Source organism: Lacerta agilis, chromosome 16 (genome assembly GCF_009819535.1).
Source record: "Lacerta agilis isolate rLacAgi1 chromosome 16, rLacAgi1.pri, whole genome shotgun sequence".
In the NCBI taxonomy this organism is placed as follows: domain Eukaryota; kingdom Metazoa; phylum Chordata; class Lepidosauria; order Squamata; family Lacertidae; genus Lacerta; species Lacerta agilis.
This window is the reverse complement of record NC_046327.1, coordinates 37,043,725-37,062,590: the sequence shown is the minus strand read 5'-3', so window position 1 is coordinate 37,062,590 and position 18,866 is coordinate 37,043,725. Positions and strand designations below refer to the sequence as shown.

At 47.4% G+C, this 18,866-nt stretch overlaps 1 protein-coding gene across 5 annotated transcripts in view; it reads left to right on the top strand.

The window, feature by feature from the left end:
• Positions 1–18,866, top strand: part of ATP2B3 (ATPase plasma membrane Ca2+ transporting 3) — a 74,321-nt gene that overhangs the window by 6,298 nt on the left and 49,157 nt on the right. For 3 of the 5 annotated variants that reach the window (XM_033174098.1, XM_033174102.1, XM_033174100.1), the window contains exons 2-6: positions 5,709–5,906; positions 7,356–7,613; positions 8,248–8,373; positions 11,134–11,259; positions 17,461–17,502. In XM_033174098.1, coding sequence (XP_033029989.1) covers positions 5,709–5,906; positions 7,356–7,613; positions 8,248–8,373; positions 11,134–11,259; positions 17,461–17,502 — 750 coding nt within the window. The remainder of the gene's footprint in view (positions 1–5,708; positions 5,907–7,355; positions 7,614–8,247; positions 8,374–11,133; positions 11,260–17,460; positions 17,503–18,866) is intronic. The other 2 variants (XM_033174099.1, XM_033174101.1) reach the window with 1 other exon arrangement.

Below are 18,866 nucleotides of genomic sequence, written 5' to 3'. Positions count from 1 at the left end.
CATCACTGATAACAGGAGTCCTGTCTCTAGGCACTTCCAGCCTGTCACTATTTTGGGGTCGGATTCAACCACACACTGGCAAATTCAGGACTTCTCCACACTTACATTTCCTCTGTGCTCTCCAGCAGAAAACCCAAATTGCTATTTGTTGTGTGTCAGCTGTAAAAAAGCAGGTTTTCACCGGGGGGGGGGGGGAGCTCTGGGGCAAAAAAGGAGTGCTCAGGCATGGAGCTTTAAAGCTGTGCCTGGAAAGAAAAGGGATAAAGGTGAGTATGGATAAGCCCCCAGGGTGTGCGTTTGCAGCTGATTGGGGAAACTTGCTCAGTAAACCCACTTCTGCAAAATTATAAGGCTTCCTGCGTGAGGAAAGTGGTGGGGAAATGCCCTGGGAAGTGTGGGACAGCACTTGCTTTGATGCATCTCTCTTCCTGCCTCCCCACAAACCAATAAGAATGAACAGTCAGTAGTCAGCATCATTTAATCTCCCTGCAGACAAATCAGGCTGAGCACTCAACAAGCAGGTCTTCTAGAAGTGCTCCCCCCCCCGCCTCTGGTCACTGCACTGTTTTTCTGACCAAAGTCCGCACACACTTAGGCTGCTATTTCCACAAGAGGAAAAAAGAGGAGGTAGGAATGCAGCTCGGGGAGGGGGGATATTGGTCAGGAAAATGGCCTGAGGGGAAAGGGTTAAACACACACACACACACACACACACACACACACACACACACACACACACTTCTTTCCTTCCTTCCCCAAACTGCTTCTCCGGTCAAAGTCACTTGCCCATCCCTTGAGGCTGGATTTCAGGGAACAAGCAGGGGAACCGTTCAGGGATCTGTTTGTGGGCATTGCATGTCACCTCTGATTGGTGTTTTCATAAACGAGGCTTCAGTCTCATTTACAGTGGTACCTCTGGTTACGTACTTAATTCGTTCCGGAGGTCCGTTCTTAACCTGAAACTGTTCTTAACCTGAAGCACCACTTTAGCTAATGGGACTTCTCGCTGCCGCTGCGCCACCAGAGCACAATTTCTGTTCTTATCCTGAAGCAAAGTTCTTAACCTGAAGCGTTATTTCTGGGTTAGCGGAGTCTGTAACCTGAAGCATATGTAACCTGAGGTACCACTGTATAAGAGGTGCTATACCATCCTACATCACAGGGTGCTAGTTTAAGAATTCCTGATAATATCTGAAGAAGTGTGCATGCACACGAAAGCTCATACCAAGAACAAACTTAGTTGGTCTCTAAGGTGCTACTGGAAGGATTTTTTTATTTTTTATTTTTTATTTTGTTTTGACTATGGCAGAGCAACATGGCTACCTACCTGTAACTGATAATAATGTGTGTACGGTGCTTTGGAAACTTTGCATGTTGTAAATCGAAGTACTGGGTGTGCACACACACAAAATCCTCCAGATTAAACAGAACAACAAAATCAAAAGAGACCCAAAGGCCAAGTGGTTAAGTGTCATCGCAGCTCAGCCACTCTGTATTAGAGGCCTCACTGCCAGGACCAGCTCCAGACATTTTGCTGCAAACGCAACCCCAAGTCAAAGTGCCTTATACCTAGGCTGGTCAATTGCTGTTGGCAGCTGAGGAACAACATCTTACAAGCGCCTCTCCCTGGGAGCAAAAAACAAATAATAATGAATTTAAAAGTCACATGGTGCTGTCCTGCTGTGACTTTCAAAATCAGCTGTGTGAGACAGCTTCCTCACTCTGCCTAATAGTAGGGCTGGCCCTGTTCGTGGCCACAAGTGGAATATAATATGGGCTGAAGGTAGAATTGCTCTAAGCATCAAGTGTGACTGAAAAAAAGCCATCCTTTTTCACCAGGGGGAAGTCCCCATCCTGTACTTGGAGTTTCTCAATGTGTGAGAGGGAGCAAACAATTTGATTGGAGGGCTGGGAGTGATGATGGCTCAGATCTGCCTGCAGCAGTGCAAAGTCCAAGTTGAATGTGCAGGGGGAAAGTAGCAATAGCATCAGAGACAGGAAAATGTCAGTAGATCCTGTCTTGGCCTCAAACTTCTCAGGCATCTGTGCCATCTTGTCCATCAAACAGCAACTCTCTCCTTAATCTTTACAGGCTCTCTTTATTACAATCACCCCCAAAATACTTTGGGCACAATTCCCCTGCATGCTTACCCAAACAAGTCCCACTGTGTTCAGTAGAGCCTACGCCCCAGCAAATGCATTTAGAATTGCAGCTTTATTATGTAGCACCATCAAGGTTTATGACATTTTGTTTCCTATTCTAAGGAAAAAAGACTGGCCCTTGTTTTCTGCCTGTGGACAGAGGGTCACTTCTGGACAACCTGTTTATTGAGTGTTCATCTTGATATGTTTGCACAAAGTTTGTGGAGAGGTTACATCACGGCCGCTTCCCGACTGTCATTATATTTTGATGGGATTCAATCACAAAGCAGCAAATTCTGGCACGGCTGGGAAGCCTCTCACAAGCCCATATTCTCCAAAGGTTGGGAAATGCACTGGAACGCAACAGCATCTAATATCCCTACAAACAAACAAACAAACAAACAAACATATTAAATAGCCAATGTCGTCTTATCTCCCTGCCAACAAATCAGGATGAATTGCTCAATAACTAGGTTGTCTGGAAGCTCCTGGTGTTGGCTGTTTATTGAGCATTCATTCTGATTTGTTTGAGATGGGGGGGGGGGAGAGATGCAGGTTTAACCCTTTCCCCAGAGGAGTGGTGGGAGGCACCAGTCGGGAACCCCCAGGGAAGAGGGCTCAGAGTCAGAGGATTGGTGGTGGGATGACAATGAGTGGTCAGAGCAGAGCTGTAGCCGGGGGGGGGGGGGTCTAGCCAGGTTTTTTGCCCTGGGTGAAGCCTCCAGAGGGGCACCAATGAGGCTTCCAGCCTGTGTGTGTTTGTGTACAAATATGTGTGCTCGTGATGCCAAACTGGTTTTTTGACCCGGGTGAAATAAAGCCTAGTTTCACCCCTGGGTCAGAGGGAGAAGGAGCAGATTATGGAATCTGAATCCCTGGCTTTGGGGAAGGTAGTCACACCTAGTCAGAGGGACTAAGGGTTGCTGTGATCTGCTGGCCAGTCTCTTTCATGGCCAGCTGTGGAGGGGATCTGACAACAGACCCTGAGTTGTGGTTCCTGCTGGCTGCCTGGGTCTCTGACATTTTTAATATTTCACAAAGCCCTCCCACCCTGCGTCCAAGGCTGAGCAAAGGAAGAGAGAATGACTGCAGTGCTACCCCGGGGCTCTTTCATCTCACAGGAGAGGGATCCGGGCCTGGGGCGAAGGCCTCCTCCATCGCCACAGGTGTTAACTCTTTGAAATGTCTATAATACAGGTGTACAGCAGTTCAGGACAAATTTTGCTGTGTGACAACAGTGCTTTTGGCATTGTTGTCTGTTTCTTGGGAATACTTGGGATGCCCATGCTTTCCAGCATTTTGCAGTTGAAAATAGTAACACTCTTGTGTGATAAATTCTTATTAGCATGAGAAAGGATCTCTGTCTTGACTGCACATTGCTAAAGTCTCTTCCCTGCTTGCTCTGTGAAATTAAACCAACCATCATGGCTGCACACACACCAGGCATTTAAAGCACATTTCCACACCCCCAATAATCTCGGGAGCTGTAATTTGTTAACGGTGCTGCGAATTGTAGCTCGCTGAGGGGTAAACTACAGTTCCCAGAATTCTTTGAAGCGTGCGCTCTCCATGTGCTTTAAATGTATGGTGTGTATACAGTCCATAACCATTTACTTGAAACAAAAGAAAATACTGTATTTTTCCTTGTAGAAGACAATGCTTTTTGCTAAAAAGGTTTAGACAAAATTTGGGGGTTGTCTTATACATGGATGGTGAATGCACACAAAACACTACTTACGGTACCTTCCTGTGGCTGCCGTGAAGAAGCTGCCAGAAGCTGCCACTGACCTTCCCAGGTGATCTCCCCCCCCCCCAAGCACAACAACTTTTGGCGATCTCAGGTGTTGGGGGGCATGCAACCCCACCACCCCAGGAGCTGGTGGGAGTTGCTACACCAGTGCTGGTGCTTTGAATATTTAATAAAATATCAAAGTTGTTCTGTTTGATGTTTAAAATATTGATTTCTTAATTTAGGGTTTAAAAAAATAGGGGGCGTCTTGTATATGGAAAAATATGGTTATTACTTTAGAATGTTTTCACTGAATGTTTGATATCACAGCAGATCAGGTGAGAGATCAGCTGTGAATTCAAACACATTCAGAACATTCTGTCCTTTGTATATAGGAAGAAAAGGCCCATTCTTATGTTGCCACCCTCAGGACCCCTCGTGGAGGAGGCACACGAAAAAGGGCCTCGGGTGATGATTACAGGGTTCATATTGGTTCATATGAGGAGAGGCAGTCCTTGAGCACCTTTAACCAAATGAACCAATTCCTCTTTGTGGATCCTCATGTGTCCAAGCCCAAGCTGTGGTAAAGCAGGTTCTACGATTCTATGATTCTGGGCGAAATACCCAAATGCCAGTGCACAACTTCCATTCCATCACCCTTTCCTCCCAAAAGAAATATATCCTGTTGTTGTGGAAAGCTAAGGGCAGGGTGTGGGGAACCTGTGGCCTTCAAGATATTTGTTGGGACTACAATTCCCATCATTCCTGACCATTGCCTTTGCTGCCTGAGGCTGATGAGTCTAACAGCATCTAGAGGGCCAGAGATTCCCCATCCCCGGCTTAGAGGACACATCAGTCAGGAAGCCAGGCAATGACTTTATTGGGCCTTTCTTTGGCTGCTTCCAGACAACCTGTTTATTGAGCATTCATCCTGAGTTGTTTCCAGGGAGATTAGAGGAGGTTGGATATATAATGAGCATTTGTTCTGATTTGCTTGCGAGGTTAGATTATGTTGCATCAAAGCAAGTGTTGCCCAACCTTCCCACTGCATTTCACTTTCCCTTTCCCTCACTTTGTGGGGAAGTGGGTTTATTGCAGAAGACCTCCCAATCAACTATAACTGTACATCCTGAATTTTCCAGTACCGTATATGATTGAATCCCACTCCAAAATGGCAATAGACTGGAGGTGCTCCCTGTCTCTCTTAAACCAAAACAACAGCAACAGGGAACTCCTGACACCATCCATGACATTTCATAGTCTACAATAGGTCATGCGTGGGGAACCTGCTGCACTGAAGTCCCGGTCAGCATGGCTAATGATCAGGAAAGATGGAGACCAGCAACATCTGAGGGCCACAGGTTCCCCATCCCTGGTCTAGGCACCTGTAGTCAGTAATTTCTCACCGGGATAGTTAGCCTGTGTCTGGGCTGTACCATTTCAAAGCACAAGGGGATGGGTTCACATGACTGGATGCTCCTCCACACTAAAAGAAAATAGATTGCATATGGAAGAGTAGCATATCAAGGGCAAGTATTTTAGCCTAGGCCAGAGGGAGAAAGAATGTTGGGAACTGGAAATTACATGAAGAGACAATAGAGATGGAAGGGACCCTCAAAAGCCATCTAGCCCAACCCCTCACCAATTCAGGAAATCCACTCTTTATCTTGGTTTTTTAAATGTATTTTTTCCCTACTACGTTTGAACTTTACACACCACTTGGAGCATTTGTATGGAAAAGCAGGCAACAGCCCTCCATAAATCACCTAGTTTTGGAATTACAACTTGTACAGCTTGATGTCATCTGCTCTCTCTTCTCCCCCCCCCCCCCCCGCAGGCCTCTCAGACAACACAGCTGACCTGGAAAAGAGAAGGCAGATCTACGGGCAGAACTTCATCCCCCCAAAGAAGCCTAAGACCTTCCTGCAATTAGTATGGGAGGCCCTCCAAGATGTGACACTGATCATTCTTGAAATTGCTGCCATAATCTCCCTGGGGTTGTCTTTTTATGCTCCACCAGGCGAAGAAAGTGAAGGTGAGATGTGCTCCTTATAGAGTCATTAGATCTGTTGGAGAGCAGAACTCCCTTCTCAAGGAGGTCAAGGCCTGCTAGTCTTGGAATTAAAGGAAGAAGGCGGGCTCTGAGCCAGCCTATCTAGAATGTTGCCTTTCCCATAAGACCCTGCAGCACTGTAGCAGGACTGGCAGCCTGTGGCCCTCCAGAAGATGTTGAACTACATCATCCTTGACCATTGGCTGTGAGGGCCTGGGCTGATGGGAGTTGGAAGTCCAACAACACCCGAAGAGCCATAGGTTCCCCCATCAGCTAGCTAGCTGGTCACCTTATGTCCCACCTGAAGACAAGAGCTCAGGACAGCTAGCATTCATTAAACAAGAATATAAGGTCTTAAGCAGGCATTTGAGGCAAAGTGCTGAAGTGCTTGCTTAATATTACAAGGCAAGGAGTCCCACAGCCTAGGTGCTGACAGACTTGAGTGCCCTTCTATCTTGTAGAAGCAAGGTGAGCTTCTTATGTTGGGGATCCCAGGCCTGATCCCAGACTGCCTTTGGCTTCACGACGCTGAGCTCAAAACTAAGATCTGTCTTGCAACAGAAGATCAATGTGCCTTCTTGAAACATCCATTGAATCACCAACTATTTCTGCTTTCCAGCCTTCTGAAATTTACTGAGTTCTCCATCACTTTCCACTGACTGCTCCATTTATCTACTCTGCTGATATATTCATTTTTCTGTTCCTATGAAGTACTTTTAATGTACAAAGAGTCTTATGTGATTCTCTACTTCTTTCAGCTGCATAACAACCCTCTGAGGTAGAGGACTGCTATTCCCATAGCCCTCCTGCACAAGTCCATGTCTGAACTGGGCTTTACACTCCAAGCGTACCCATGCAATGATCTATTTAGTGTAGCCTTTGGCAATCATCCAGATCCATGCAGCTGTGGTTGGTACTGGTAGTTAACAACAAGCAAATTCACCAAGATAAATTTATATTTATGGAACATACTTGAAGGTTGTGAGATGTTCAGGACATATGTACACCAGAAAATTAACTTGCCTCATTCACATAATAAGAACTGACGATCTGGAAAAAGGAATGGGGCTAGGTGATTTAGGTAATTTCAGACTCTGGACTTCATGTCTACCCCCCACCCCTGCTTTAGATGGCAAAGTGATCTGCTGAGCAGGGCCCCAGACCCCTGCCTTTAATAAAAATTCTGTACCACTTGATTGTAAGAAAAAACCTCAAAGACTTAAGGCAGGTATGGGGAAATGGTGGCCTTCTAGAGGCTGTTGTACTCCAGCTCCCACCATCCCCACTCAGTGGCTAAGAATGATGGGAGTTGTCATGCAGTGTCTTCTGGAGGTACCTTGGTTCCTCATCCCTGACTGAAGGATGATGTGGCCATAATGATAGGAGCCTCCTCCCTCTCCAACACCTTCTTTTTCTCCCCCATTTTCCTAGCCTGCGGGAACGTGGCAGCCAGTGCAGAGGATGAGGGTGAGTCAGAAGCTGGTTGGATTGAGGGTGCTGCCATCCTGCTCTCGGTGATCTGTGTAGTGTTGGTCACAGCCTTCAATGACTGGAGTAAGGAGAAGCAGTTCCGAGGTCTGCAGAGCCGCATAGAGCAGGAGCAGAAGTTTGCCGTCATCCGCAATGGGCAACAGGTCCAGATCCCTGTGGCTGAACTGGTTGCGGGGGACATTGCTCAAATCAAATATGGTAAGGGACAAGGAAGGGGCTGGGTGGGCTGGGCTGGATTTATTACGGGGGGCCTGCTGAAGGTGTGGCTGTTACAGGGAGAGCCTGGGTGATGCTATCAAGATAAACTTTTGGGATTTGATCTGTGACAGTCCTTAGATCTAACATCTGCCAAGGAACCCTTGAGATCCTTGCTGCATGAAGGGTGCCTGTGGCATCAGGTGGGGCTGGTTCACAGATGTGGAGCCTACCAAGAGCCTACCTCTAGGCGAGGTTCCCTTGCAGATGTGGTGCTGGGTGCACTGTCAAGAGATTTGCAGTGGCGCATGGGGGAGAAGACATCCTCACCATTCCAGGTTCAGAAAGCTCTGCAGTGGTAGAACAAACATTGAGAACCTCCTTCTAGCAGACCACATTTTCCAAACATAGTATATGGATTGGGTAATTAAATGGGCACCCCTGCTAGCTCTAAGAAACTGGGATGGGATAGAGGACAGAAGGTGGTATTTGGAGACGAACAGCACTATCCTGTGCATGTCTCCTGAGATGTACTGAGTCCTGTGGGAATTACTCCTCTTAGATAAGTGTTTATAGGATTGCAGCCTAAGCAGAGTTATTCTTTGAGACCATGGCTCTGACCTGCTTCTTTCGCCAGGTGACTTGCTTCCTGCAGATGGGGTGCTTATCCAGGGGAACGATCTCAAGATTGATGAGAGCTCCTTGACGGGGGAGTCGGATCACGTGCGCAAATCAGTGGAGAAGGATCCCATGCTGCTGTCAGGTGAGGGGCACAACAAAGAAAGGGATGCAGTTCAGGAATGCCAGAAGGATCATGTGCTGATTTGGTTGCTGTTCCCTTACAGTAGCCAGAGGCGGAGCTAGCTGCTCCAGCACCTGGGGAAAGGGCCAGTGTCATAGAATCATAGAGTTGGAAGAGACCACAAGGGCCATCCAGTCCAACCCCCTGCCAAGCAGGAAACACCATCAAAGCATTCCTGACAGATGTCTGTCAAGCCTCCGCTTAAAGACAACCAAAGAAGGAGACTCCACCAAGGGGCAGGGCCAGCGTCCCAGGGAGTGAGATGCCATGAGGGGTGGAGCAAGCCACCCATGATGGGCTGCTTCCTGAGCGGGGGGGGGGAGGGGGGAGCCGCGCCACTTTGCCAGTATCTTTCCTCCATTCCCTCTTCCTTTTGACAGTTTGGGGGAGGCTCCCCCCCGGAAGCAGCCCGGGAGCAGGGGGCAAGGGGAGAAGGCCGCCAGCAAGGTGCTGCAGCTCTGCCCCTTCCCCCGATGGCTTAGGGTAGGCTTGGGAGTCGCAGGCGGGCAGCATGCCAAATGTCATCCCCCCCAGTGATTACACCCCGGACGGACCGCCCCCACTGCACCCCCTTCCTCCATCCCTGACAGTAGCCTCCAGTTTCTCTGGTTTCAGGAAACCCTTTCCACTGTGGAGCATCTGTAAGGAACGAGTGTGGCTGCCATAGAGCCCCCTTTGGTTTAAGGAGCTGGGGGCATACTTGCCTCACATGAACTGAGTCTTAAAGCAGCACCCACCACTTCACCTGTAGCTGCTGTCACTACTGCCGATCTTCTCCTTGAAAAGCCCCGGATAAACTTCCCTCGGAGCTCCCTGGATCACAACTTGAAAACCACTGCTGTAGGAGAGCTTGCGAATGTTGCAATGGCACCCATGGTGACTTTGGCATATGCCGAAGGATGTAGGAATGGGTGTCAGGAGCAGAAGTGTGCCCCCATTGCCTCGGCGACTGGGCCAGATCTCCTATTCCCTGCCATCAGTTCCAGCTCCTGTTGCAAAACCACACTCCGTTCACAATAAGTGTGACAGTCACACTTGCAACAATATTTTAAAACAAAGGGCAACTGCAAAATGCAACTTATTATTATTAATTATTAGATTTATTACTCGGCCTTCACCATAAGGGTGTGTTACAACAATCGAAAAACACAATATTAAAATAAGTTTTACAAAATATATAATTGAAATAATAGAATATGGTCTTCAGAGTGCGGCAAAAGCTATACAATGAAGGGGCCAGATGCATGGACCTCTGTGAGAAGGGATGTTTTCTTATGCTTTTATATTTGTTGGAAGCCACCCAGAGTAGCTGGAGCAACCCAGTCAGATGGCAGGGTACAAATAATAAAATTATTGTTGTTGTTATTCAGTAGCGTAGAAGGTTCTCTCTGCTGATCTTAACGCCATTTAGCTTGCAGTAGCACATCTGAAGCACGTTGGGAGCTGTTGCAGGAGCTACTACAAGAGCCTGGAGGCTTTGGAGGAGATTCTGAAGAGGCTGGGAGAGAGCCAGAGAAGATTCTAAGGAGAGTTGAAATTTGGAGAGAGAGCAGAGAGACTAAAGCCTAGCACCGTGAAAGGGAGGGAGAAGGACACATCCAGAGAAGGCCATGGAGGAGAAAGAAACCGCTGCCATCCCCACGCCGAGGTCCCAAAAGCATGAAGCTTTGGGAAGGGGGAAGGAGGGCTTCAGCATCCTGTCAGAGGCCTGGTGCCTCCTTCCTAAAGCCCAGGAAGCTTCTGCCCAGCTTTGGGAGGGAGGCAAAATGATCCGACGGGGTCCAAGAGCCCTCCTACAATCTTCCCTGAGCCCACCCATCTCTGGCTCCTCCCGACATCTTGATGTCACGTGTGCAACATTGGGACATCACAACATCACACACATGACATAGGGGCCCCCAATCACCCTTGCAAGCTGGCACCTCTGACATGCACCAATGCCCATTATTTTTACTGTTCTTTGCTAAATTGCTTTCCCCCCCCCACCTCCTTTCAGGAAATATGGGGCTGGAGGCACCTCACTCTGCTTGAGGACCCTGACAATCTTCCTCATCCACCCACTACAGTTGGCACCCAAGTCCCATAGTTCCCTTACAACAAGGGGCTGAAGCTGGGAGAAGTGGGGCTACCCAAGTGATCATTTACTCAGCTGTGGGGTGGCATTCAACTAAGTTTTACTCAGAACAGACCCGCTGAAATGAACGACTCTTGCTAAGTTATGCTTGTTCATTTCAATTGGTCTACTCTGAGCAACACTTAGTAGGCTATCCCCCCCCCCCATGGTTTTCAAACTTTCCGCCTTCAGGAAACCTTTTGTACCTCATTTTGTCTGTCAAAACACTTGTGAACATTTACAAAGGATCCTGGAGGGTGGACTAGTGGGCATATGCAGAGTGTTGGCCAGGACTTTCAGGGTCACCAGTGTCCCACATAAACATAATGTACCTAAAAATCACCCATTACTTTCCTGTAGCTGCAGATCATGAAGGGAAATTGTTAGTCGCTGGCAAATTACCTTTCAGGGGAGTTGTTTGCCTTTATTGGTCTTATCAAGGAATTCCTGTTAAGCTTCCATGGAACCACAGTGTTCCCCAGGGCACAGTTTAATAGCCACTGGCCTATGGGATCTTGTAGTGACTCCAAGGGATCTGAGCCTTCTGCTCCTGGCTTGGTTTCCAACTTTCTTCTGATACCCCACTGACTCTCCCTTGGTTTCCCCAGGCACCCACGTCATGGAAGGCTCTGGGCGAATGGTTGTTACAGCTGTTGGGGTCAACTCACAGACTGGGATCATCTTCACTTTGCTGGGTGCTGGTGGAGAAGAGGAGGAAAAGAAAGACAAAAAAGGTGAGGTATTCCCTCTGGTCTAGGTAAGCCATTCCCCAGTGCGTATCTGTAGCCTTTGTGACACATTTCAAGTCTTCATGTTCAGGTCAGCCATTTGTTTACCAATGCAAGAGTGACATGATTAGTCTCTCTCTCGGGTCCATCTTTCAACAATGTTTTCAAAATTGGCCAGCTTTTGTCCACAATGTCTCTCATCTGTGTAGTATTAAGTCAATGCACACAATCATGGTTACAACATAACAGGACTTCACTACTTAGATATTGCCTTCAAGGTCATCAAATTCATTCCAGTGCCCTCAAGTTTAGCATCATCCTGCTGTCCTTGGTTATACAAACAGTGCTGTGCCTTCAGGCATTCTTTCCCTAAAGAATTCCGGGCACTGTAGTTTACCTTTCACAGACAATTCCCAGCAACCCTTAACAAACTACAATGCCCAGAATTATTTGAGGGAAATGATGTGATTCAGAAGTGCCGCAAAGGTAGAATGTGGACAGAGTCAGTATCTCACACAGTACTATACTGCTGCCCAGATCTTTCCCTGAATCGGCTGTTTAACTTACACTATTAAACATGTTTGCCTCATACTATAACTCACCATCATTGGTATGGGCTCAGTAGCACTGGATACCAAATAAGTATTTTGTGGGCTGTAGATGTTGACCTGTTGTTCCTGGATAGCGGTTTAGGGGGTTTCTTACAGTGGTGGAGAGCAGACTCAAACTTGAGGGCTGAGACAGAATCATTAAGTCTCCTGGGCCCACCAGCTTTTCTGGCTCTGTCCCTCACTTTACCACCTTCCCGATCTGGATTGGATCTTGCCTCACCTTTTCCTGTGACTTCTCCATCTGTGAAACCAGACACAGCTGTTACAGACCTTGCTCATCAATCCTGCTTTGGTCTAACATGCTTCACTTCTTGGCAGTCTGAGCCTCTCTTCAGCTTACCTAGTTCCCACATATTGGGCAAAATGGCACACAAAAAATGTGTATATTTGAAGAAATCCACACTAAAATACTGATGAACTTTCACAAGAACTTGTTCGTTTGTTTAAAAAAAAAAAAGAAAAAAAAAATTGAAGCAGAAATGGTTGACCAGCCAGCTCTACTGCCAGCCCTCCTCTCAATTTTCCCACCATCCCTTTGCCCTATTGATCCAGATCCAGGTGCAGGTCACCTCTCTTCTCTGACGTAAAACGGTCCCATCCAGCTGTCCTTTGGCACAAGTGTCCTTTCAATGCTCTTGTAGCAATATAGGAGCTGCTTATTCATAGGCCTCATGCAACTGGGAGAGCATTTAAATAGCCCAGCCGCATGCACAGAGGTAAACCACGAGGGTCCTTCGCACAGAAAAGGTGCTGCTCCTGGAGCAGGTTGGGGGCTTGCTGATTCCATGGGAAAGGCCCATGTGATTGGGCCATTTAAATGTTCTTTCCGTTGCACATGGATAAGTGACTCCCACACAGCCAGGAGAACATCTAAAGGGCATCACAGTGTAATTGCATTTGACTCGGCACTCTTGCTCAACATTGTTGACTCATCTGCCGAATTATGGCTCATCATTTTTGGAGTCTGATTCAGAAAAGAGACTGGTCATGACTCAAAGCCTTTGGCGTTCGTCTCTTTATCGTTGGGCCTTCAGTACAAGAAGGGTTCAACTCATTAACTACCTCAAACCCACATAAAGTGTAGAAACACTGAAGTAACTCCACTCAATCACTCCCAGCACAACAAGGTTCCAGTTTTCAAGGAAAATAGCTGTATAGGACGAAATTTTTTCACTCCTCCCAGTCTTCTCCTTCTGTTGTTTCCAACAGGCAACCTAATTCTACACTTAATCCAGGCATGTCCAACCAGTCGATCGCGGGCCATTCCTTGTCGATCCTTGTTGCCCCCCTGTGGTTTCTGTGGTTAACACAGGGTTAACAGTCCACAGTCTATGCTGGCCATCAATCACTGCAGGACATCAAAGCGGGCACTTCATAACCACTGGATGCAAAAAAAAAAGCTCAACAACTTTGGTCAACCCTCCCCTAACAAAAGCTCCTTCTGGACCATGGAAGGTTTGGGAGCTGGGGACACTGTTATGCAGTGGTTCCGCTCCTTCTTCCTGGGCCATGTCCAGAAAGTGGTGTTGGGGTGAGTGTTCGGACCCCTGGGTGCTCACTTGTGGGGTGACTCAGGGCTCCATCCACTCTGCCATGCTTTTTATATAAAGCTGCTGGGAGAGATCATCAGGAGGTTGAGGCTGGGTGTGGATGATACCCAGCTCTACCTCTTGTTTAAATTGGAACCAGTGAAGGCAGTGAATGTCCTGTGTGCCTGTCTGGAGGCAGTTGGAAGATGGATGGCAGTCAATGTATTGAGGTTGAATCCCGGCAAGTACTACTGTATTTATGCAGGACAAGGGGTGAGTAGGTGTGGCGGACTCCCTGGTCCTAAATGAGGTAACTGTGCCCCTAAAGGACCAGGTGCACTGCCTGGGAGTCATTTTGGACTCACAGCTGTCCATGAAGGCGCAGGTTAATTCTCTGTTCAGGACGGCTGTCCACCAGGTCCTTTTAATATGCCTGCTGAGACCCTACCTGCCTGTGGACTGTGTCACCAGAGTGGTACATGTTCTGGTTATCTCCCACTTGGACTGCAGTGCATTCTATGTGGGACTACCTTTGAAGATGACTCAGAAACTACAATTAATCCAGAATGCAGATGCTAGATTGGTGACTGGGAGTGGCCGATGAGACCATATAACACTGGTCCAAAGACCTATATTGGCTTCCAGTATGTTTAAGAGCACAATTCAAAGTGTTTGTGCTAGCCTTTAAAGCCTAAATGACCTCAACCCTGTATACCTGAAGGAGCATCTCCACCCCCATCATTCAGCCCAAATACTGAGATCCAGCACCAAGGGTCTTCTGATGGTTCCCTCACTGTGAGAAGTTAAGCTACAGGGAACCAGGCAGAAGGCCTTTTCAGTAGTGGCGCCCGCCGTGTGGAACACCCTCCCATCAGATGTCAAGGAAGTAAACAACTATCTGACTTTTAGAAGACATCTGAAGGCAGCCCTGTATAGGGAAGTTTTTAATGTTTGATATTTTACTGTATTTTGTTGGAAGCTGCCCAGAGTGGCTGGGGCAATCCAGTCAGATGGAAGAGGTACAAATAATAAAATCATCATTGTTATTTTTTATTATTAGTACAGTAGAACCTTGGTTCCCAAGCGGCTTGGTTGCCAAACAAATCGGCTCCTGAACGCCGCAAACCCACACGTAAGTGTTCCGGTTTGCAAATGCTTTTCGGAAGCTCCTGCAGCCAATCGGAAGCCACGCCTTGGTTTTTGAAGGGTTTCGGGAGTCGAATGGACTCCCAGAACGGACTAAGTTCGAGAACCAAGGTATCATTGTAGTAGTATAGGTCCATTCCAATCTGGGTTCAGGCCTGGTCATGGAACTGAGTTGGCCTTTGTCAGATGGATGACCTCTGCAGAGAGCAGGACAGTTGGAGCGTGTCCTTGCTCCTGCTTCCTGATCTCTTGTTGGCATTTGATACCATCAACAAGGGCTGGGCAATATCTGGTTTTCAACATTGTGATATATCACCAGCTAAGCATTGCAATGTAGTGAAATAACACAGTGTCTGAAATAACACAGAAAAAGGCTGAAAAGGCAGCTGGGCTGTGGAGGGAGAGAGGAGCAACCAGGAGGAAGGGAAGGAGGCTGCCCGCTTGCTTGGGCAAAGGAGCTCCTGCCCCCGCCCTCCCTCTGCAACCCAGCCTCAGCAGAGGGAGCCTGAGAAGGGGCTCCATCTGCCGGTGTGTTGGCCTTTGCCAAGCGGAGCAGGCTGCCTCTTTCCTCCTGACCGACCCAGCTTGCTCGGGCGAAGGCAAACATACAGGGAGTAAAATGCCCTGTGCTGCTGGCAGTCGGGGAGCCACAATCTATTGCCAGCTCAAAAATTCTGAAGCCAGTATCACGATTTGAACTACATACCAATTTCAGACTGGTATTGAATTGAAATATCACCCAGGTCTACAATCAGCCTTCATATCCTCCTGGATCAGCTCTGGGGAGTAGGATTTTGGGGCACTGTGTTACAGTGGTTCCGAACCTGCTTTCAGGACCAAGCCCAGAAAGTAGCATTGGGAGAGGGCCTTTTGGCCCCCTGGCGGCTGCGTTCTGTCAGTTCACCCTGAAAAAATATTTATTAATGTTTTGTTTTTCTTTTCCCTGATCCCCACCACGTCTGACCCCTGTTGCACTTTCCCTCCTCTTGCACTCCAACCTCCTCTTTCCCATGGTCCCTTCCTTCATTCATTTCCCCTAGACGCTAATGCAGAGACTTCTGAAACTGAGAACACGGGGGGTATGTGCAGAAGGGAATATACCTGCCTCTCCAGAACACATGCATACGCTCCCAGACAGGCCAACCATGCATGCTAGACATGCATCCATGACACATATGCCCCCACCAGCAAGAACATTAGAAGAGCCTGGCTGGTTCAGGCCAGAGGTCCACCTAGTTCAGCAACCTTGTTCCTCTCAATGTCCAGCCAGATGCCCCTAAGAAGCTCACAAGCAGGGCATGAGGACAGCATCCCTAACACCACCGTCCTCTTTGCCCTCCTAGCGGCTGTCAATCAGAGGCATGCTGCTGCCACCTCACTATGTGACACTGACAACGTGCATTTCTAAGCATTCCCTTTCATCCTTGCACGTTCTTAGAAGGCAGCAATTCCTCCGCACACATAGAGATGCAGATACTAGGCCACAGCTCCCTTGAAGGGGCACTCCTTCCTGTCAGCTGTGATTGCAACACAGACAACCCACACTGCTGCCAATTAGGTTATTTGCTTGCTTGCTTGTTCATTACCTGCCATTCAACTTGCCGGAGGCGCACCAGGGTGGTTTGTTGCAACATTGCAACAGCAGCACAATCAATCCTTTTTAAAGCAGCACCATTAAAACCAAAAAGGAAAGCCTGGCAGGGGAATGGAGTTGATCCTGTCAAAGCCACAGCAGTTTATAATGTATGGGCAAGGATGGAGGAGGAAGCAGCAGTGCTTGTTTCTCAGTACAGACTCACCTGATGTGAGCCAAGTGAATCATCATGACCAGATCACAGAGCCCACTTTAGAACTCACAATCCTACTGATCTCGTTACGAATCTGAGGGCCCAGCAATGCCTGCCTTGGTCCTCTGCCAAAAGCCCCTCCCCGCTTTAAAAAGCTGCAGAATAATTATGGAGTAGCTGATGTGGCAGATCTTCTTGCTGCTGCTGCTGCTTTCAGTGGAACGAAGAAAGTCCACCTAGAAATACCAGTATCTGATGACATTCTGTCACTCTCTGAGGGAATTGTATGGGGGGGGGGAGAACCGTGGCTGCCTCCATGGAAACACTGGGTTTACACAAAAACCGCACCAACTCCCACAGCCAAACCACAGAATCAGTAGCAAAAATTCACATATGCGCATTCCCATTCTCTCGCAAAATAAGTAACATTTTACCAGCTTTCTAAAGGTCTTCATAGGGCAATATTAATGGGCTTCCCGAAGAAAGGTCCTCTATAGTAGGAAACATGTTGTTTTTCAGTGCATTTCACTTTAAACACCAATAAACATATGCATATCTGTTGCTGTATTAATGCACACTTCATTATATCCATGTATTCTGCATGTACATCCAGGGCTTGCTATGGGTTGAGACAGAGTCAGTTGCTACCCGCTTTTTTCAGAGGGACCCGAAGCCATCCCACTTCCTTTCAATGGATACAGTTCAAGTCCAGCCTAACCAGACACAAAACTGTCCCACTTCCTTTTCCCTCTCACCTTGAGCACTGTGCACTAATAGTAACATGCATCATGGTTAGCCTTAACCAGCTCCCACCCTCTGCATTTCTACAACCAATAAGATATCCTTCTTTATCACACCCAGCATGGTTTGGTAGTGGGTAGAGCAGGAAATCTGCTAACTGACTCAGAAATGGAGCCTACCAGATTAAGTCAGTTGCCTTTCTCAATAGACGCTCTGCCTGCCCTTATGTCCTTGTAAAGTCAATTAGCCAGCTTCTTCCATGGGGCAAAGTGGGATGGGGTGGAATGTCCTGTTTGTCAATGCCCATGCTGTCTCCATACTGTGTGTTCTGTGCTGGTGCCGTGTTGTCTGTTCTCAAGCGTCCTGTGTTTGCGTTCCCTTCTTCTGTTGTAGGAAAGCAGCAGGATGGGGCAGTGGAGAATAATCAGAACAAAGGTAAAAATCCCGGGACACTCCCCCAACACATTTTGAATGCCTCCCCTGTAGTTCTACATTTAGTTAGGGTAGTACCCATAGTGGAAACAGTTAGTCATCACTAGGCTTTCACAGACTGATTTTAGATTTCCTAGCCATATATATAATTTGCATTCAGAAAACTGACATGTTTAAACAAAGCAAAGCAAGACCTTGTGTGACCAAAGTCAAAAGCATGCAGAGCTCCTGTTAGGGTTGTTATCTCTTGAAATTTAAGAGAGGCGGAACTGGGTACTAAGCTTGCTCACTTGGGGAGCAAAGCCCAGAGCCAGCCTGCAACGGAGACAGGAGCAGAGCCCAGGGAGGTTTGGGTGAGTTGTGGGAAGAGCCCATACATTCTGAACAGGTCTAGGGGTTGAGACTTTCTCATTTCAAGGCAAATGAGAAACCTCACTGATTTGTGACATGCAGCATAACTGCACAAAACCACTTCAATTTTCTACATTACAAAGGATGGTATATTCAAATGAAGTGCTGTTAAAATGTTCTGACACATGTAATGCATTATTTTCTTACAATTTCACAGTGGGTTCCTTATTTTGGAGGTCTTCAGATAGTAACCCTTGGTAGCACCCAGCACAAAAACTTTGTATTCACCTAAGCTGTACAGCTCAAAACACACACATGGGAATGAAGATTGAGGGGTAGCGTGATCTTGCCCCTTGTTTTTCTGGCAACTGGCCTATAAGTCATAAAAGGTAGCCAAGCTGTATTTGACCTGGTCAGTTGGCAAGCAGGGACAATTTTTCCAACCTTTGCACGCCAAGCTGCACCTCTCCACATTCTTCCTTCCGTGCAATTATGAAGGCAAGAGGATTGATGCCCTCCTTCTGCCTCTGGTCACACTGAGAGAGTCCTTGGCCTGCCACATGCTGCCAACACAACCAGGCAGGAAAGTTCCTGTAGTTGTTGCAAAAGAATAAAAATATTCCCTGTTTACAGACAGGGCTGTACCAAAGTGCAGAGATTGCATATATTTGTCAGTTATTGAGCTGGAATTTAAACTCAGAGATTTTGGAACCCCAGTATTGGACCTGACACTCCTATGGTTCATAGGAAATAAGCATCTTGTACAAAGGCTGGTGGGAGAGTGTTATGAAAATACATGTTGGAATGTCAGACAGTGTTGGGTGTTTAAAATCACAAGGGATAGGAGTGGTGTCATGTGTGCACACACATGTTTCTCTTGGTTCAATATCCATGTATGTAAGTATTAGAAAGTGCTGTGCATCTGAGCACAAGCTTTTTAGAACCTACCATGTAAAGAATTGTTCACCTGAACTGTGCACTAGAAGGACTTTCCTCTAGGAATTATAGTTTTGTGT